Here is a 21,982-nt window from a genome sequence, read left to right as displayed (position 1 = left end):
CTAAAAATTACTTGTAACTGCAAAGGCACCACTCACAGCACAATCACAGTCATTCAGACATGCACATGTTCAGAATGATGAAAAATTTGTCACCCCATGTGTGTTCCTAACTGAGGTTAAAAAGGAGCTGCTTTGCTGTCTTGTTTCAGCTTTCATGCTTTAAGATTATTATTACACCATTCTTTTTGTGGTCCATTTAGTGCAATATTTTTCACATTTTTTGTTGGCGATTTTGCTATGTTAAATGGCCCCCAATATAGAGCTTAAGTGCTACTGAGTATTTCTACGTGTAAGAAGGCTGTGATGTGTCTTACAGAGAAAATACATATATGTTATACAAGCTTCATTCGGGTATGACTTAAGGCACTGCTGTCCATGAGTTCTATGTTAATTAATTAATAGTATATGTTAAATAAGGTGTCTTTACACAGAAACACACATAAAACAAAGTTATGTATTGATTTTTTAATGAAAATGTGACCAGAGGCTCACAGGACTCTGTGTATTTTCTCCAGGAACAGTGGTTCAGGTTTGACTAATATAGTATTTATAAGATAGCTACTGCAAATAACAAGAATCAACTATGTCAATGTGCAGATGTATAAAATTATATACAATTGACCCTTAAACAACACATGTTTGAACTGCACAGGTCCACTTAAACACGGTTTTTTTTTTATATAAATATAATACGTTATAGAAATGTATTTTTCTTGCTTATTTTTTCTTGCTTAACATTTTCTTTACTCTTGCTTACTTTAATGTAAGAATACAGCATATGATACATAAAACATACAAAGTATGTGTCAATTGAATGTTATGGGTAAGGCTTCTACTCAACAGACCAGCTTTTGAGAGAGTCAAAAGTTACATATATGAGGGGTGCCTGACTGGCTCAGTCAGTCGGTGGAGCATGTGACTCTACCTTGATCCTCAGGGTCATGAGTTCTAATTTTCTTTTTCAGCTACCCTGCAGTTTGTGAATTTTTGCAGAACAATAATTTGTTATCAATAATCAGAGCCCACGAAGCCCAGGATGCTGGGTAAGTTATATTAAAACTGTACCAATTATCACTGCAGAGTTTTTGCCTTTTATACCAAGACAGACAGACTGTTATCTCTCTTCCAGGTATCGAATGTACAGGAAGAGCCAAACAACAGGCTTTCCGTCACTCATTACAATTTTCTCTGCCCCCAATTACCTAGATGTCTATAATAATAAAGGTAAAGGATCCCAGTGATATTTGAATTTGAATTTGTGAGTAATTCTGAGCTCTAATATGTATGTGTATATGTAAGAGGTCTTAATTGAAACAAAGGCCAAGAAACTTAGAATTTAGGCTACTGCTTGGTTTTCATCTCCTAAGGATTACTAACTAGGCTCTTTGTAAATATAAATAAGGTTCATAATAGTTCTGATGTGTACTTCTAAATCAGAATATAAAAAGAACAGGGGCACCTGGGTGGCTCAGTCAGTTGAGCCTCTGGCTCTTAGTTTCAGCTCAGGTCATGATTTCATGGGTCATGGGACTGAGCCCTGAGTCAGGCTCTGTGCTCAGTGGAGACTGTTTGAAGATTTTCTCCCTCTGCTCCTCCCCCCAACACCCCCCCCCAAATAAATAAATAAATCTTTTTAAAAATACATAAGAAGAAATTATTTCAGGTTCAAGTTACATAGTTATCATAAATTATTACCTTTGGTGAATTTATTTGGAACAGTACCTTAATAAAGTATCACTATTTGGAATTATACTGTTTGTAAATTATTAAGCTGTTTTTGCTTTTCTTGAGGAATGGTACAAGTAGATGAATACTGTACAAAAAGTCAGAAAAATCATTTTAGTCCAAGCCCTGCCAGAAACTAATAGTGTGACTTTATGTAAGTCACATTATTTTTCTAAACCTCAGAGAGGTTTAAACAGAGAGGATTAAATATAAACCTGCCTTCAATCCAGAAATTCTAAGACCTTATCCTATTGAAATTTTTATTTTTGTATATGCCCAATATGGGGCTTGAACTTATGACCCTGAGATCAAGAGCTGCACTCTACTGACTAAGCCAGCTGGGTACCCCAAAATCTTTTTTTTTTTTTTTTAATTTTTTATGATTCATTGTTTCTAAGTTTTGTATTAGGGCAATCTTCCTCTGTAATAGCCTCTATAACTATTTTGTTGTTTATAAAGTATGACTATAAAATAATAGAACTTCTGTACAAACATGCCAGAACGTATATATCCAAGTGAGTATTGTCCCTTCACAGTAGTTACCTTGGGAAGCTATATGCTTATTCCAACAATGCTGCCATTGTTCAAAGCATTTTCGGAACTCCTCTTTTGGCATTGCCTTCAGAGTCTGCGACACATTCTTTTGATTATCCTCAGTGATGGGAAATCTTCGTCCTTTGAGGGTGGATTTGATTTTTGGAACAGCCAAAAGTCATTTGGAGTCAAGACTGGTGAATAAGGTGAGTGATCAAGCTAGATGATACTGTTTGGGGTCCGAAACAAGGTATGATTATAGGGTAATGAGACTGGTTTTTCTTGTGTTGCTTATAAAATGGGTCTGGAGGCGATTCCAAAAGAGGAGTTCCAAAAATGTTTTGAGTAGTGGCAGCATCTTTGGACTAAATATACAGTAAGGCAGCAAGGTTATTAAAAAGAGCACTAAGCTAGGAGTAAAAAATTTTAGTCTAGTCCTGCTTCACTTTTAAATTCACAGCTAACATGACACTTAACTAACTTCTCTGAGCCTCAGTGTATCTTTAAAATACCTGTCATAGAAGGTTGTTGAATTAAGTTGGAATGCTAAAAATAAACATTAAAAGTGTCTGTCAAACTCGAAGTTGCTATGATACTGTAACATTTTACTGTTATTGTGCCTAGTGTGATTATATCAGAGGACCACACTCATTTCATATATAACGTCTGGTGTGTTTGTAGTTTGGTGGTTTTTAAGTCTCATTACTTTATAGTCATACCTTGTAAATGCAGCTGGGGAGTTGAGTTTAAAAGAGGTCCACAGTATACTTACTACGTAGCCTGTTTAAAGGGACACCAAGGAGTGGCACATCTCACTTCAATCTGATTTGAATCAGTCATCTCTGTGGCTTACTATCCATTTTAAAAAAACAATTCTTTGACTTCAGTTATCTTTCAGCCATCTAGTTTTTTACATCTCGTCATTCTTTTCTGAGTCTTAGCTATCCCACAACACTCTGCTTCTTCCTAACTCCATTATTTCTTATTTTCTTCTTCCTAATATTCCCAATATGTTAGAGACTTAGTTTTCTTATTTCTTCCGTGATAAATGGTATGTGCTGCTTGTATTGGCAACTTCTTCAAGGACACTTCGTGGCCCTAGTCCTCATATTTGGGATGAAGAGCAAACTCACTAGGAAGAGTGTCTGTTGCCTGCACAGTGGGTTTATCAATGTGCTCACCTGAAACCCGCTACCAACACAGCAGTCATTTCACTCACTCACTAAGTGCCAGCTTGTTTTCTGCCCGACTCTAACCCGGTTTGGATACTGATTATTCCTTTAGTGAACTTTTAAGTCACAGTCCCATCTACCAGGGTTTTCTGTTGACTTTGACAAAATTGGTAACTTTATCTTGAAACATTCTTATTTTCCTTGGTTATTCCTCAGACTTTTTTTTTTAGGAAAGAGAGTGGTATATGAAAGTGTCTCCTGGTATTCAGTCATTCCCCATCCAAGTACCTCTTTCTTGAAAATGACAACCTTCTCCCCCTTTCCTTTTTCTCTTTCTTTTGTTGCTTTTCTTTCTTGCATATTGTTACCAAGTATTTCTTAGTTCCAGTGATTATGTGAAAGATCCTTAAGTCATGATTTTTAAAGATTTCTTTTCCCATTTTTGTGTCCACTGAGAACATACCCAAAAGCAATTTGTTATGCTCTCATTTCTAATAATCCACTGTGAAGACCCACCTCTCACTTCTTTTTCCTGTGTATATTGAGGGGATTATTGAATAATTATGTTTTCATCTAACCTAAATAAAATAATATGTACATGAAAACAATGGGACATGTATATTATATCCACTGTTAGGTTTTTAAGAGTAGGAGATTCTCCTTTCATGTATTTACAATCCCCATGGTACACATTTTAGACGCTCAGTAACTTAAATTTTGAGTACATGAGGCTATCCTTTAATAAGCAGAGAAACAGGAACCAGGAAATGACCTATATCTGTCATTTCTGAAGTGCTTCATAGCTGATTCTATTTATCAAAACAGTAAGACTAAAGACAATAATGCAAACAGCATTGCAGGGCCCATGCTCATGGTGATGAGTGCTTATGCTCATGGTAACTGGTTAAGTTCAACATTTATATGGTGTTAGCAGTATACTGACTCTGTATAGGATAGATGGATATTTTTTAATCCTCTATGTAATATGCAGAGATGATACAATCTACTTTTGAGCCATAAAAATTGCTCCAAGTTTGCCATCTGTATCCCCAACTATGAATTGATAATTGCTATGTTATAAACTCCCAGAGAGTTTATAAAATCTTTGGCTCCGGATAATGACTAGCAAAACAGGCTGTGTTTGCTTAGTGAAAAATGTTTGCCTTCAAAAGAGAGCTGTAACTATAACCATTTGGCCTATAAAGAGAAATTATGACAAAATTTTTTCTAATGTGGAATGTGAGATTTCTATGGATGGTTACTGTGTAGTGACCCTTTGAAGTTTCAGAGCTTAGTTTCTTTTGTACTTTTGTTATATGAGATCTTTAGGTAACTTTGTTCCTTGGGATAATTCTTAAAAGAATGAACTGTGTAAAATGCTCTAAGATTTTCCATCTGCTCTTAGATAACGAGTCCTGAACTTACAAATAGAAGTTTATGAATTCTGTTTAATAGGTGCACAGCTATACAAAGCATACCATTTGCCATGTCATGTTCCTCTGTACCAGATTTTCCTGCTTTTTCCTTTTTAGCTGCTGTGCTAAAATATGAAAACAATGTCATGAATATCAGGCAGTTTAACTGTTCTCCACACCCCTATTGGCTTCCAAACTTTATGGATGTTTTCACATGGTCTTTGCCATTTGTTGGGGAAAAAGGTAAGAGAACTGGATGATCAGTTGTCTTCATTAGTGATGGAGCACACTTTTATATTTGCATGAGCTTCCTGATGGTTCAGAAATGTTTTTCTTAAACTTACAGAAACTAAATAAATAAAGTTATCAGAAGTATTTTCTAAAGTCTTTATTCTCTACAAAGATTTGTGTGTGTGTGTGTGTATGTGCTTTGATGGCTTTATACAATAATAAAGATTGTTTTTGTGTCTGTAAGTACATCAGCATCATCAGGCACTTCTCAGAGAGTACAAAGATTTTTAAATGGCACTTGATTGGTTTTTTATTTTATTTATTTAATTTTTTAACTTGGTTTTTAAATTATAGTTCTAGTTAATTGTGGTCTTCTTGTAATTATTAAAGTAGCTATCCTACTGTGATCAGGATGTTAAAATAATATAAGTCACTATAGCATTCCTTCAGTGATTTCTTCAGTGATAAAGAGATTTAAATAGGAAATAGTGTCCTGTAGAATTTTATTTGTGCACCTATATAAATAAGCTATGCAAATATAAAATAAATCTGTTGGGCATAGACCTGGTAGCTTAACTTCCTTGTAGAATGGGAGAAAATCTTTTCATATACCTATCGGTGAGGAAAAGGCTCTGGACAGCAGTCTCATGAAATCAAGTAATTATACAATAGAATCTTCAAAGACCAGACTTTTACTGAAGCAAGTAATTTCCCCGAATTGTATATAAACCTGAAGGTCTAGATTTAATGTTACTCTTTATAATCACTCTTAATAGCATAATGACAAATCATTTTTGTCTATATTTATTTAACATGTGTGTTTATTTAGATATTCTTATCATTTTAGAGAAAATGCCTTATTAATTGTATACATTTTGGGTTATTTTGTCGTATCATATAGTCACAGAGATGCTGGTTAACATTCTCAACATATGCTCTGATGATGAATTGATTTCCGATGATGAAATTGAAGGTAAACTTGCCTTTTCTTGTTTGAACTAGAAATGAAGTATTGGTTTTTTGGTTTTAGTTTGTTTTGAATAATTTTCTTTGTCTTATGAAAAAAGAATTGTGTTCATTACAGAAAATAAAATTTGAAAAATACAAGAAACCATAAATAACAAAAAAGTTAGCTGTAATCCTACCACCTCATAGATACCAACTGTTCACATCTTGATCTAGTATTGTTACCTGTCATATCTTTGCATATATTTTACCTTTTTCACAAAAGTGAAATCATGTATTAGTATCATAAGCATTTATAGTTTTTTAATAGACTAATTTTTAACACTTATCTAGTAGTCTTTATTGATAATTTTGTTTTAATCAATCCCTGCTGTTGGATTTTGGATTTTTTTCCAATTTTTTTGTTTTAAAACCCTACAGATTTAAAGATCCTTATAGATAAATCTTTACACATTCTGTCAACAACCATTATTTATGACATGCCTAATATATGGCAAGTACTATTTAGATCCTTACATGCAATAAGCTTATATTCTAGGGGAGGGAAAACAAATAATAAATGCAAGTCAGATGTTGGTATATGGTATGAAAGAAAGGAAAGCAGTATTAGGAATTTGAGAATAACATTTTCTTGATTATTTTCATAGGATAAATTTCTAGAAATTGAATATCTATGTCATTTAATACTTAAAATTTTAAATCAGATACAGATAACCTCTAGAAAGGCTGTACTAGATTCCATTTTGTGTGTGTGGTGTATAGTTCACAGTGCACTCTCCAATACTGTTTATTATCATTTTTATAGTCTAGTATTTTTAAAATTTTAATTTGTACTTTTATGATGACTAATGAACTTTTTTTTAATTGACCACATGTATTTTTCTTTTGTGATTTGTCCATTCATACCTTTTGCCTTTTCATACCTTTTTATTTTTTGCTTCTTATAGCCTGTGAGGGATCTTTATATAGTAACATTTTGTTATATATGTAGTCGAATATTTTTTCCCAAGTATGTTGTGGGCAGTTTGATTTTAAAGGTAGGTCCTAACTTAACTGAGAATGCAGAAGATTCTGGAAAGATGGTGGCACCTGAGTTCAAACCTCTGGCTGTCTTGTTTTCCAAGCTCTGTGCTAAAGTGATTCACTCAACTGTTAGGATAAACCATCTACATAGTGGAAAAAGCCTAGCTTACTTTGGGCAGATAGAGGGGGGTCCTGAGCATAGTTGTTTTAGATTCTGCATTGAAGGTGAAGAGCAGGTGGAGCATAGCTTGTAATTATCTTTATGTATGAGATAGGAGATCACTATAATGAGCCAGTTCCTTTTTTTTCTTTTTTTAAGATTTTATTTATTTATTTGACAGAGATCACAAGTAGGCAGAGAGGCAGGCAGAGAGAGAGAGGAGGAAACAGGCTCCCTGCCGAGCAGAGAGCCCAATGCGGGCTCATGATCTGAGACGAAGGCAGAGGCTTTAACCCCCTGAGCCACCCAGGCACCCCTGAACCAGTTCTTCTTGAGGAAATAATTCGGCAAGAGAAAATTCAAACAAAATAAAGAATTTAAGTTAGGGAAAGATGGAATATGTAAGAAATAGATCTAGTAGAATTTATATTCAAATCTAGGTAGATAAGGAAATTATTGTCAACTCTTAATGTATATACTAAGAAAGGATTCTTAATTACCCCAAATATATGCTTACAAAATTATGCCAAAAATTGTATATAGGAATATATATTAAAGTATTGTCATAATGTCAACAGATTCAAAACAGTCTAAACGTCCCTCAGCAGAGAGGTGGGTAAATCAATTATGACATATCCATATGATAGATTCTCTACATAGAATATTATTTTCCTTATGCAAGCCTCTTTTCCCCCTTTCTCTTCTGGTTAGCTTTCATTCAGTTTATTGTAACATCCTCATGTAACATTTCTGACCTTCCTGACTAGATCCAATACCCCATCATGCTATCTCATATCGTGTACCTCTCCTTAGCGTTTGATAGAATTGTAATTTTGCATTTATTTTTATTATTATAAGAGTAATATATTTTACTCCCATTCAACTGTAAACTTTCCAGGTGCTAGGACACATTGTTTTTTGCTTACCAAAATAGTCCTAAAGCTAAGTATAGTAGAGTAAGCATGATAAGTAAATATTTGTTGAGTTAGATTGAGTGATATTACGTGCAACTCTTAAAAAAAGAATGGAGTAGAGCTTTCAGTGCTAATATGGAAAATGTACTAGATACTCTGTTAAGTACAAAAGTAAACAAATAGAATCCTTTCATTCCCATTTTTTACAGGGTGTGTAGATATCAGCTGATACATGTTTTTTAATTTTCTTTTCTGAAAGGAAATGAAGAATAACTTTTTAGGTTATGATGGTGAATTGAACATACTTCTACCATTCCATTCTGAAACTACACTAAAACCACAATACAATTTTGGTTTCAGTGATATAAACTAAGGATTTCCACTTTAATAATGCCATACTAGATAGTTTGAATCAACCCTGACTTAAGATAACTGTAAAGGCTAGACACAATATTCAAAAATTTGGTTTAGAGGCATTCAGAAAGCTAACAAAATAATTACCAATTGAGATCTGGAAAAAAATCTAGAGAGGTAAACCCAAAATTTGCGACTATTTCTCTCCTAGAGATATTCATGAATTTCAAAAGAAGGGACTAAGAGGCTGAGCAGCCCTTTTGATAGAAGCTAAAAAGTTAGGGCTTGGGGTTTCTGGATGGCTAAGTTGGGCATCCAACTCTGGATCTCAGCTTAGGTCTTGATCTCGGGGTTGTGAGTTCAAGGCATGTGTTGGGCTCCATCCTGGGCATGGAGCCTCTTAAAAAGTTAGGGCTCATGGTTTGCCAAGGCTGATGTGAGGGCTGATAAGTTTCTGCTTCTTGGTTGGGGACCACAGAAGATTTCATCTATGTAAGAGTAAGGGTAAACTGGAAATAAAATAGCCCTAAAAGGCACTACAACCTACCTTTACATCATTTCAATCCATGAAATTTAAATAAAATTTAAATTTTGCTAGGCACCTACCTAGCAAAAGCAAACCTCTCTATATTAAGATAACATTGTGTAGGACTTTAAATTACTGCATATAGTCTTTCAAATATAATATGTGACTCACAATCAAAAATAACTAGGCAGATGAGATTCAACAACATGAATGAGAACCAGTAGAAATAGCAAAAAATAAAAACTAATGCCAGGTTATCCAGACATTGGCTTTATCAGACTGAACTTTAAAATAGCTATGCTAAAAACCAAACCAAAACAATGCTTACTGTGTTTGAGAACATAAAAAACTAGATTGAAAATTTTGGCAGAAAATTGTGAATTATAAAAACAGAGTTGATAAAGCATCAAAAGAAAATGCTAGAAATGAAAAGTAAAATAAAATTTTAACCCACTGAGCCACTAGGCTCCCTAAAAGTAAAATAAAATTTTAAATTGTGAAAGATGAACTAACAGATTCAGTAATGCTAAACAGAGAATAAATGAACTACACAATAGGTCAGAAAAAAACCAATCTAGAACAAATCATGAAAAGAAAAAATAAAATACCAAAAAAGGCCTAAGAGACAGAGGATACAGTGAGTAGGCTTATCATCTGTGTGTGTGGAGTCCCACAGATAGAATGGGATAGAATAATTGTTTGAGGAAATAATGGTTAAAAATTTTATAAAATTGACAAGACATTAAGCCACAGATTGAAAAAGCCCTGTAAACCAATGCAGAATGAATATAAAGAAAAATCCTGAGTACATCATAGTAAAAATGCTTCAGATGACAAAAAAAAAATCTTAAAGCAACCAGAAAAAAAAGAGATTACTTTCAAAAGAGACCAATTAAACTGACGAAGAAGCAAGAAAAATGGAATAACATATTCAAAGCACTGGAAGATAATAATTGGTAACCTAGAGTTTCATACCTAGCAGGAATATCTTTCAAGAGTGAAGAGAAAATAAGCATTTTTCAGATACCCCACCCTTAAAAAATTTACTTAAAGAATTACCAAGAGACCCACACTAAGTGAAATTTTATTTTATTTTAACAATTTTTACTTATTTATTTGACAGAGCACACAAGTGGGGGGAGCAGCGGGCAGAGGGAGAGGGAGATGCTGGCTCCCCCACTGAGCAGGGAGCCTGATGTGGGGCTTGTTTTCAGGACCCTGGGATCACCACCTGAGCCAAGGCAGACGCTTCACTGACTTAGCCACCCAGGTGTCCTCTGAGTGAAATTTTAAAAAATATTATTCAAGAGGAATATACCAAATGGAAGCTTAGAGATTCAAGAAGAAATAAAGAGTAAAAATAGTAGAAAATATGTTGGTAAGTCGAATGTAAATTGTATTACACAACAATAATAATGTTTTATTAGGTTTTAAAGAAAGAATTAAAACATAAGACAATAATAATTGGTAGTGGGATAAATAAACTATGTGAGGGCTGCATTATCTGGAAAGAAGAGGAAAGTAATTGTTAACATTACACTGGGTGGGGAGGGGGCATTCCTCACCAGCTCAGATGGAAGAGCATGTGACTATTGATCTTGGGGTTCTAAGTTCAAGCCCCAGATTAGGTGTAGTGATTACTTAAGTAAATAAATAAACCTAGAAAATAAATTGAAAAAAATTAAATTTGGGGGCACCTAGGTGGCTCAGGTGATCTCTGTCAAATAAATAAATAAAAATTAAAAATAAATTAAAAATCTTTTTAAAAAATTAAATTTTGGTAAGTAAGAGATATATGTTGTAATCTAGAGTTTCCTTCAAGAAAAAAGAGTTTTTTAAGTTTGTGACTTTTAAATTATAGAAAAAAATGGAATGATAAAAAATAACCCACAAGAAGGCAAGAAAGGAAGGAAGGTACATATAACAATAAGACAAATAGAATAAATTATCATTAAGAATATTTCAGAAATTTTATTAAATGTTAATGTTTAAAAGACAAATTGTCAAGTAGGATTTTTAAACTTTATGTTTTATAAGAGACAGATCACAACATAAGGATACAGAAAGTTTGTAAATAAAAGGAGAAGAATGAATAGATAATGCAAACACCAACCAGAGAAAAGTTGTTTTAGATAAATATTACATGAAGTAGAAACTAAAAAATAAAATGTAACAATTTTATGTGTATATGCAGTTAATAAGATGACTTCATAATATATCAAGCAAAAAAATAACAGAAGTGCAATGGAAAGTAAAAATATTCAAAATGATGGTGGGATAATTTAACAAATAATCTCTCAGTAATTGATGGATCAAGCAGACAAACAAAATTAGGAAGACTGTAGAAAATTATACTATAATTAATGAACTTGACCTAATGTACATACAAAGAATGCTGCATCCAACAGGTGCTGAATATACCTTTTTAAACCCACATAACATTTACAAAAATCGGCCAAATACTGAGCTAAAAGCAAATTTAAGATGTCAAAGTATTTAAAATCGTAATGACTATGTTCTTTGACCATATGCAGTTAATACATAAATCAGTAACAAAAAGATAATCTAGAACATCCTCATATTTTTAGGGGACTTGGGGCGGCTGGGTAGCTCAGTCAGTTAAGCCTCTGACTCGTGATTTTGGCTCAGATCATGATTTCATGGGTTGTGAGATCAAGCTCCAGTCAGGCTCCACACTCAGCAAGTAGTCTACTTGAGATTCTCTCCCTCTGCCCCTCTCCCCACTCACACTCTTTCCCTCCGTCTCTCTCTAAAATAAGTAAATTTTAAAAATAAAATTTCAGGAGTGCCTGGGTGGCTCAGTTGGACTGTCTGCCTTCGGCTTGGGTCATGATCCCAGGGCCCTTGGGATCGAGCCCCATGTCAGGTTTCTTTTTCAGTAAGAGGCCTGCTTCTCCCTTTCCCACTCCCCCTGCTTGTGTTCCCTCTCTTGCTGTGTCTCTCTCTGTCAAATGAATGAATAAAATCTTTTAAAAAAATTTTAAGAAAAGAATAAAATAAAATTTCACGTGTATATACATACACACACACACTTGATAGGAGCGGCAGGAGGACTCTGTTGGTAAAACACATGGCTCTTGTTCTCAGGGTTATGAGTTCAAGCCCCACATTGGGGCTACAGCTTACCTTAAAAGAAAAAAAAAAAAAAGGTGTATGTACACACACACACACACACACACACACACACACACTTGATAGCCCATGAGTCAAATAACAAAACACATTGAAAATCTGAAAATATTTTGAGCTGAGTAAAAACAAAAAGTAGTACATATTAAAGTTTGAGGACAGGCAGCAAGCAGGCAGGCCTGGGCCTAGGGCTGGAGGCTGAACCTTGTGGCCATGTTAGCAGATGCTTAGTGGTTGACAGCTTCTGCTGTCTTCTGAGAATATTTAAGTTGTACTTGATCTTAAAGTAACAGGATGGTCAGAGTTAAGTAAAAGAGATGCTGTCTACAAAGAGTGCTTAAAAAATTATAATCAGGCATTTGGCTTCATGTCCTGAGTCACTCTACAAGCAGAGAAGATGAATCATCACCCAGAATGGTTCAGTGTACACAGTAAGGTCCAGATAACTCTCTCACCTTGCATACTTGTGGTGGACTGACTAAGAGCAATGTGAAAGTGGCCAAATCTATTGGCAAAACAGCTGCTTCTGTGTGATGTCTTCCAAAATGCATATAAAATCTTATATACAGCTTAGTTGCAATGTATTTTGAAGGCAGTTTCCATGAATAAATTAAATTGTAAATTTAGTTCACCTTTATACCACATCTTGTGGTATAAAATCAGTTCTTAAATACCAATTGACTTAAACTTGGGGGGAAAAAAACAAAAGTTGGTGGATGTATCTAAAGCTATGCTTAGAGGAAAATTTATAGCTTTAAATATTCTGGAAAAGGGGCGCCTGTGTGACTCAGTGGGTTAAGCCTCTGCCTTCAGCACAGGTCATGGTCTCAGGGTCCTGGGATCAAGAGCACCGCATTGGGCTCTCTGTTCAGCAGGGAGCCTGCTGAACAGGGGAGCCTGCTCTCTCTCTCTCTTTCTCTCTCCCTCTGCCTATTTGTGCTTTCTCTCTGTCAAATGGATAAATCTTTAAAAAAAAAAAAAAAAGAATATTCTGGAAAAGAAGAAAGGCAGAAAATCAGCATCCATCTCAAAAAGTTGACAAAAGGATAAATAGTACTTTAGACCTAAAGAAAATAGATGAAATGAAATAAAAAATTGAGAATATTAGTTACAAAATAGGAAAAAAATACAGATGTAGTAATACCAAAATGTGCTCTTTTAAAAGACTAATAAAATCGATAAATCCCTGGTAAGATTTACCAAATAAGACAAAAATAACCAATGGTAGTGCCAAAAAGTGGAGACATCAGACCCTATAGATATTAAGAAAATAATGAGAATTAATTTCTACCGATGCCCAAATAATTTCCAGATGGATTAATACATTCAAATATGAAAGGTAAAACAGTAAAAACTTACAGGATTTATAATGTAGAATATCTTCATGACCTTGGGGTAGAGAACAATTTCTTAACCAGGATACAAAAAGCACTTAGGATACAGGAAACTATTCATAAGTTGGACTATGTTAAACAAGAGCTTATATTTATCAAAAGACCCATTTAAGAGTGTGAAAAGACAGGGTACAGAGTGGGGGGAGCGTATTTGCAACATAATCAATAAAAAATCCGCTCACTTGCAGAATGTATAAAGAACTGCTGGTCAGTTAGATGAGACTTGAACAAGCACTTCACAAAAGAGAATATCAAAATGGCCTGTAAAGATATGACAGGATGTTCATTCACATTAGTAATTGTGAAAATGAAATTAAAACCACAATGAATGATTCTATATACCGACCAGATTGGCTAAAATTGAAGATGAATTAGCGAGAACACCAAATGCTGACCTGGGTGTGTAGCAACAGGAAATATAAATTAGTATGTCCACTTTAATAGATAATTCCAAACTGTTGTCCAGAGTTGAACATCTACATAATAACTGAGCATTCATTTTTTAAAAAGATTTATTTATTTATTTATTTATTAGAGAAAGAGAGCACAGGCAGGGAGAGGGAGAAGCAGGCTCCCTGCTGAGCAGAGAGCCTGACATGGGGCTCAATCCTAGGACCCTGGGATCATGACCCGAGTCAAAGGCAGATGCTTAACTGACTGAGCCACCCAGGCGCCCCATAACTGAGCATTCTAATTATAGGAATATACGTCACAGAAATGGCAGCGAAGAAAAATGCATAGAAATAGTCATAGCAGTCAAATTCTCAGTATCCAAAAATTGGAATCAGATCAAATGACCACTGACAGTAAAAAGGATAAATTATGGCATATGTATACATAGCAGAATTGTATACAGTAATGACAGTGAACTACAATAGGCAAAACACAAACATAATCTTGAGCAAAAGAAGCCAGGCACAGAAATATATATTTGATTGTTCTAATTACATAGCATTCAAAAACATTTAAAACCATAATGCTTGTGGATTCACACATGCTTACATGGTAAAACTATAAAGAGCAGCAAGGAAGTGATTTTAGTAAAAGTCAAGAGGATGATTTTCTTTGGGAAGTGAGAGACATTATACATTTGTATTGTGTAGTTTTATGTTTCTCATACTTGACAATAAAAAGATTTAAAAGTTACCTACATGAACAAGATTGTTGCAGGAATTTTTAGAAGCCGGAAGACAAAGTAATGTTCCTCACTTGGCTGATTCCAGAAAGCTAAAGTAAGAGGGAATGCTGAGTTCCAGCACAGAATTCTCAGAAAGCAAAGGAATGGATAGTAGCAGTTTCTAGAATTGGGAACTGTGGGTTGGTGGGAGGAGGGAGATGGTCACTGAGCTGTAAGTCGTCTGAGCAGAAGCTGTATGAAAAGCAGTTACAGTCCTAGTTGCCACTGGGCAATTGCCTGTTCTCCAGGTCTGGAGGCTAATCTCCAAAAAAATTGTACACTGAAAGAATTCCTGGATTAGGGATACAACTGAGGGCATCAATACCTTGCCCAAAACAGGTGAATTGAGTGGTGAGTTGAGTGGCCATGTGCATCCTCAATATTGATCAAAAGAACTCTCTCACAAAGGCCCATGCTGATGACTGCCTGTAAACCTGCCAGTCAGTGGTCCATCCAGCAACTCGGAGAACCTTCTAGGCCCCCATTCTCAATCACAGGCAGACCCTAAGGATTACCAGCCACCTCAGGAAAGTCTTCTAGAAAATCAGCAACACTAACAGCAAAAAGCAATGTGAATGAACTTGAGATTCTGAAGAAAATACAAAACTGAAAAGGGGAACGACTATAATATATAATATCTCTAAAAAGAAACAGGAAGATAGTGTCTCTATTAAACAAAAACATACAGCTTTATTAAGAGATTTGTAGACTGTTCATTTTGCTCTTTGTTTTTGTTCCGTTTTCAGCACCATTTGTTTCCAAAATAATATCTCTTTTTTGGTCAAATTTTATTTGCATGACTTGTGGGGATAGGGTATTTTGGATGACAGCAGGTGTGAATTAATGTAAAACTATAAACTTTTAAGAAATGGGAAAGCTGTGCTCGCTTCGGCAGCACATATACTAAAAAAAAAAAAAAAAAACAGAAATGGGAAAGCTGCTGACAAAAAAAATCTGTAATTTAATACCCTATCATGCTACCAAGGATGTCTCTTCTGAGCCGATAAAGATAGTAGCCAGCTTCTCTCATTGCATTTCACTTTGATTTTTTTTCTCTCTTCCATGTCAACTTAAATTTCTCTTCCCATATTTCTATCTTCATCTCCTTGTTTCTTGGTGTCTCTTCTCCCTGAAGATCACTACATTTCAAGCTATCGGAAAGGTATCCGACTAAAATGTGCTAAGAGCTTAATACTCGCTGTCTGTCCCACCACAACCTGTTAATTTTATTAGACCTTTTTAGTTGTCGTTGAGTGATTCAGACAGGCTCTCCATCCTCCCTTTTCTGTTTTAGTGTAAATGTTTTCTTTGCACCTGCTATATAATTCTGCAGGATATTGAGAGCTGGAGAGGTGAGGAAGGGGAGACTATGTTTCTCTTTCTGACTTTTGAGTGTGGTCACCTGGTGCATGCCTGGACCTTGGCTTCTCATGCGTGAGCTGTTCCCTGAACCTTAGATGAGAAAAGGCCATACGATGTTTCTGTAACTTTTTTGGTGTTGCTTTATAAAGACTTTCCCCACCATCATAATTTATATTGCACAGTTGTCTATGGTAGGAAATAACTCACTGGCATGTGAGTAAGTGAGGATTATAGAATGAAAGCAGCCCTCACTAAGTTGAGGAGAGCTAGCTCTGTGTTTTGTTTGCCCGCAGAAGACAACTGTGTGAATCATCACTTGCCATTTGGCAGGCCAAACCCCCGCATCCTGAGGTGGCCCACAGCATTCTCAGAAGAGATCTTTGCTCTAGTGACTGTCTGTCGACTCGTGTATGTTTCATTCTTTGCTGTGTCTGTATTTCAGAACCACAGATGAGTTCCCTCCTCTTGTAGGTCCGTCCAGTCTGTCTGTGTTGTGACCCCCTCCATTTTTTTCATCTTGCTTTTCCCCTCTTCTGGGTGTTTTTTTCTCTTGCTCCTTAGAACTTCTTGGGATTTCTGTTTGTCTAAACAAGCTTAGGCCTTGATTTCTTTTTTAAAATGACAATTTCTTTAACTTAGAAAGATACTTCATCCTGCATTTTTAACAACTAGCCTGTTAACAGAGTCTTTTAACTCACTGATTCTTTGTATTCCTGAAGGAGGCACTACAGTTCGAAAGGAGGTCATCAAGAATAAAATCAGAGCCATTGGGAAGATGGCACGGGTCTTCTCAATTCTGCGGTAAGGATAAATCTGTCATTACAGTGTGGGAGCAAAGCATTTTGAGAGAAGATTAGAAGTTGATTTCAGAACAGGTTTTTTAGAATTGGAGTTTATATGATTAGATAGGTCTTCAGAGTCAGAACTAAGTGCACATTGAATCTGACCTCTATGTTAAAGTGACTAGAAATGTTTTGGCATACATTCCTTTGGTATGAGCTTAAATGTAATGAATGGAGTGATTTAGTGTGGCTTCTGGAGCCAGGTTGCCTGTGTTCACATTCTAGCTCAGCCTTTTCTTACTGTATGATTTTGAGCCTCAGTTTCCTTGCCTGTAATATGTGATAATAACAAGACCTGTCCTACACAGTTATTAGGAGGGTTAAATGGCATGATATAATGAAAGCATTAAAATAGTACCTGGCTATTAAGTACCTCTAATTGAAAAACAAGAACCTGCTCGTTGCTTAAAATTGGAATACTTAGGGGCATCTGGGTGGCTCAGTGGGTTAAGCCTCTGCCTTCGGCTCAGGTCATGATCCCAGGGTCCTGGGATCGAGCCCCACATCGGGCTCTCTGCTCTGCGGGGAGCCTGCTTCCTCCTCTCTCTCTGCTTGCCTCTCTGCCTACTTGTGATCTCTGTCAGATAAATAAAGAAAATATCTTTAAAAAATAAATTGGAATACTTAGAGAAAACATCTCTTTCTTTGGGTCGGGGAAGGAGGATAGGAAGAAGGAGAACCTTTCCTCCATCTCTGTGCATCTTTTCTTAACTTCCCTTCTAGTATCTTTGAACTGTTGAGCAGTAGCCACCCTGACATTAACACGGGGCTTTCAACTTCCTTTGCAGAGAAGAGAGTGAGAGCGTGCTGACTCTTAAGGGCCTGACTCCAACGGGAACACTCCCTCTAGGTGTCCTCTCAGGAGGAAAACAGACTATTGAGACGGGTGAGTATGAGAAATGCTCCTTTCATGGAATCCCAGCAGTCAACATAAAATTGAAAATCAGGACTTCTTTCAATAAATGTTACTAGAGCAATTGGATATCCACGTGGGGGGAAAGTGAATCTTAACTCTTCTTTATATACACAAAAATTAATTCAAAATTAATTATAACTTAAATATAAAAGAAAAAATAAAACTTACAAACAAAATATGGAGAGTGTTGGAGTAGGTAGAGTCCTTAGATAGGACACAAAAACTGTTAACCTTAAAAGAAAAAAAATCAATTAATTAAATTTCATTAAAACTAAGAATTTCTAAAAATGCATGTTTAGGAAAGGAAATGGCAAGCCATTAACTGAGAGAAGATTTTTTTGCAGTACATATATCTGACAAAGGGCTTAAATTCAGAATCTGTAAAGAACTATAGACTCAATAAAAAAGCAGAAACAACCAGTTTTTTAAATGGTCAAAAGATTTTAACAGGCACTTCACAGAAGAGGGTATCAAAGTGTCCAATGAGCATATGGAAATATGCTTAATATAGTTACTCATCTGGGAAATAGACATTGAAACCACAGTGAGATACCACTACATATTTGCCAGAATGGCTAAAATTAAAAAGTCTAATAATACCGAGTGTTGGTAAATTTGTGGTGAATAGAACTGGATACATTGCTGGTGGTCATGTGAATTGGTTTGACTACTTTGGGAAACTCTTGGGCAGTTAAACAAAGTGTATATCCTACCCCATAATCCAGCAATCCCAGACCTGGTATATTGAAGAGGAATAGGTACATCTATCCACCAAAGGATTTGCATAAGAATGTTCACTAAAACTTTATTCATAATAGCCCAAAACAGGAAAAATCCAAATGTTCATCAATAGTAGAATAGATAAATGTTCTCTGTATATACAATGGAATACTATACATCAATGAAAAATAACATCACGAATTCATGCAAAAACATGGTTGAATCTCACAAATATTATGGTAAACTAAAAAAGCTAGGCACAAAAGGGCACAGAGTGTCTAATTTATATGTTCAAGAATAGGTACAGTAGCCAAACAGTAATAGAAGTCAGAATGGCACTTCCTCTGGTGAGAAAATATTGACCCATAAGGAGAGAGGGGCTTTCTGGAGTAGTGGCAGTGTTCTATATCGCTGTCTGGGTAGTAGTTATACATGGGTATTCATACACAAAAATGTATAGAGCTGTGCGCTTTAGATATGTGCACATATGTCTCACTTACATATTATTTCTTAAGAAGATTTATTTATTTTAGAAAGCAAGCACTTGAGTTGGGGGCAAGGGAGAGAGAGAAAATCTCAAGCAGACTCCCTGCTGAGCATGGAGCCCTCAGGGGGCTCGATCTCACAACCCTGAGATCATGACCCGAGCTGAAATCAAGAATTGGTCACTTAACTGACTAAGCCACCCAAGCACCCCACTTAACGCTTGTTTTATTTGGGGGTGTTAGAATTTCTCAGAGAGGGTGTTTGCCTCTGCCTGAGAGCAGAGTGCCAGTTCTAAAAAGCGTGTGGACACTGTCTTATAAGGATAGGGCTTTATGGAACCCTGGGATGAAAATATTGATGTTTGTCAGGATAGACGTAGCTCTAATCAATCAAGACGACTAATTCTAGGCACAAAAATGGCAGTTGAAACATTAGCACCTTAAACTAGAGTTTCACTGCTTTTTTGCCCCTGGTTTGTTAAATTGTTTCTATTTAAGTTTTTCTTTTTTCTTGTCATCTCATTACTTATAGGAATACTTTGCTTTTTGTGGTAAGTCTGCTGATACTGATTAATAGAAATAAGCCCTTTTTCCCCCTTTCTGTTTATGGGATTGAATTCCTCCTTCTCTTTCAAATTAAATACTGGAATATTGGAGTTTAACTATTTAGAAGGAGGAATGAACATTTTTCTCCTTGGAAGTACATAACTAGTTATGAGACTGATGTGCTGCCTACTATGCTGAGGCACCTAGTACATGACTAATTTTCTTTTGTTTCATGGAAAGGATTTGTAAACTATTTGAGGATGAATTTTTTTCTCCCAAATGAATGTACAGTTTCTTGTGAGCAAAATACTTCCCCCATTGCTTTGGTAATTAGTCATGTGAGTTACCGTGAGAGCACTTCTGACAAGGCAGGTTGGAATTAGTAGGAAACACTATGGGTGAAGAAAAAGGGAATGTCTTCTATGTCCTTACTTGAAAGGTTTTGGAAACTTGCTGATCCACAAAGTTGTTTCAGTCTGGACATTGAAAAAGAGCAGATCTGGGATGAATTAGGAGGAGAATTATATGGATATGCTATTTGGAGATTTGTTTGTGTATAGTCTTTGGTCTGCCTTTTGTTCTCAGTCCCAAGTTTCTCTTCATTCCTAATTGGAATATGAGTGTTACAAACAAATACAATTTTTTATTGATGCTTTTGAAATTGATAGACATCTTCAGGAATGCATAAGAATAAAACTAAGCTGGAGCTAACTTTTTAGAGCTTTTTATGTCTCTTATCGACTGACAGAAAGTGCATTTGTCATTTTCCAATCAGAGTTTTAGTTCTACAAGTTCATTGGCAAACTGGAGCATTAGCTAAAAAAGACCTTTTATTGTTCCTGTAACTTTACTTGGAGAGCTTTCCACCAACAATATCCCATATGGCTTTATAGCATATATTCCTTTATGCCTTACCTTGTTTCTAGAGGGATTTGAATAAGTTACAGTATACATATAACACATTGAAGTAAAAATAAATATGCTTGGAATTTGGAGCACAAAGGAAAACAAACAAACAAACAAAAAGCCAACAGATAGCCACAAATTTACTCCCAAGCTCCCTAGTACTGAAATAAAGAAGATTGCCAGGAACTGAATGAAATTTACAAAGGCCATAAAATAAAAAACAAATAAGTTATAAATTAGACTACATCAAAATTAACATGTGTGCTGGAAATGGAACCATCATCAAGAAAGTGAAAAGACAATGCAGCCCATAGATGGGTGGAAATATTTACAAATCATATGTTTGATAAGGAACTGGTATCTAGAAAATAGAAAGAACCCTTGTAATTGAATAATAAAAAGACAACCCAATTAAAAAATGGGTAAAATTGAATAGGCATTTCCAAAGACATACAAGTGGCCAACAAGCATGGGAAAAGTTGCTCAATCATTAGACCTTAGGGAAATACAGATCCAAACCACAACAAGATACCACTTCACACCCGCCAGGATGGGTGTGATCACAAAGTCAGATAGTAGCAAGTACTGATGAGAATGTAGAGAAATTAGGACCCTCACACCCTGCTGATGGAGATGTGAAATGGTGCAGTACTTTGGAAACCAATCTTGACAGTTCCTTAGATGCTTAAACATGCAGTTGACCTTATGACCAGCTGTTCCACTTTTAGCTATATACCCCCAGAAAACTGAGAACATATCCACACAAAGACTTGTACACAGATACTCACTTCAACATTTTTCTTTAGAGCCGAGAAGTGGAAATGGCTCAGATGTCCATCACGTAATGAGGTGGCTCTTCACACAGTAGCGTACTGTTCAGTCATAGAAAGGAATGAAGTATTGTATTGGTACATGCTTCAACGGGACTAAACCTTAAAAACATGCTAAATGAGGGGAGCTTGGGTGGCTCAGTCATTAAGGGTTTGCCTTTGGCTCAGGTCATGATCCCAGGGTCCTGGGATAGAGCCCCGTGTCAGGCTCCCTGCTCAACAAGAAGCCTAATTCTCCCTCTGCCCCTTCCCCTGCTGTGCTCCCTCTCTCACTCTCTGTCAAATAAATAAATAAAATCTTTTACAAAAAAACAAAAACATGCTAAGTGAAAGAAGCCAGTCACTAAAATCACATATGGTACGATTCCATTTATTTGAAATGTCCAAAACAGGCACATGTGTAGAGACAAAGTTGATTATTGGTTGGCTCTAGGATTAATGGAAAGGGATTAGGGAGGTAAATAGCATTCTTTTGAGGGTGATGAAAATGTTCTAACTATAGATTGTGGTGATGGTTATACAGCTCTAAATATATTAGATCATTGAACTGTACACTTTAAATAAGTGAATTTTATAGTATGTGAATTATGTTTCAGTAAAGAAATAAAATAAAATATATATATAAATATAAATT

The 21,982-nt window shown here is 35.7% G+C and overlaps 1 protein-coding gene across 2 annotated transcripts in view; it reads left to right on the top strand.

Annotated features, from left to right (window-relative positions):
- PPP3CC (protein phosphatase 3 catalytic subunit gamma) overlaps nt 1-21,982 on the top strand; it is a 98,701-nt gene that overhangs the window by 68,178 nt on the left and 8,541 nt on the right. For both annotated transcript variants that reach the window (XM_082729295.1, XM_082729294.1), the window contains exons 7-12: nt 966-1,043; nt 1,130-1,224; nt 4,964-5,089; nt 5,979-6,050; nt 16,823-16,904; nt 17,734-17,831. In XM_082729295.1, coding sequence (XP_082585421.1) covers nt 966-1,043; nt 1,130-1,224; nt 4,964-5,089; nt 5,979-6,050; nt 16,823-16,904; nt 17,734-17,831 — 551 coding nt within the window. The remainder of the gene's footprint in view (nt 1-965; nt 1,044-1,129; nt 1,225-4,963; nt 5,090-5,978; nt 6,051-16,822; nt 16,905-17,733; nt 17,832-21,982) is intronic.

This window comes from Mustela nivalis (genome assembly GCF_964662115.1).
Source record: "Mustela nivalis genome assembly, chromosome: 4".
Classification (NCBI taxonomy): domain Eukaryota; kingdom Metazoa; phylum Chordata; class Mammalia; order Carnivora; family Mustelidae; genus Mustela; species Mustela nivalis.
Note: the sequence above shows the minus strand (reverse complement) of the source record. Positions and strands in the feature narration are given on the sequence as shown.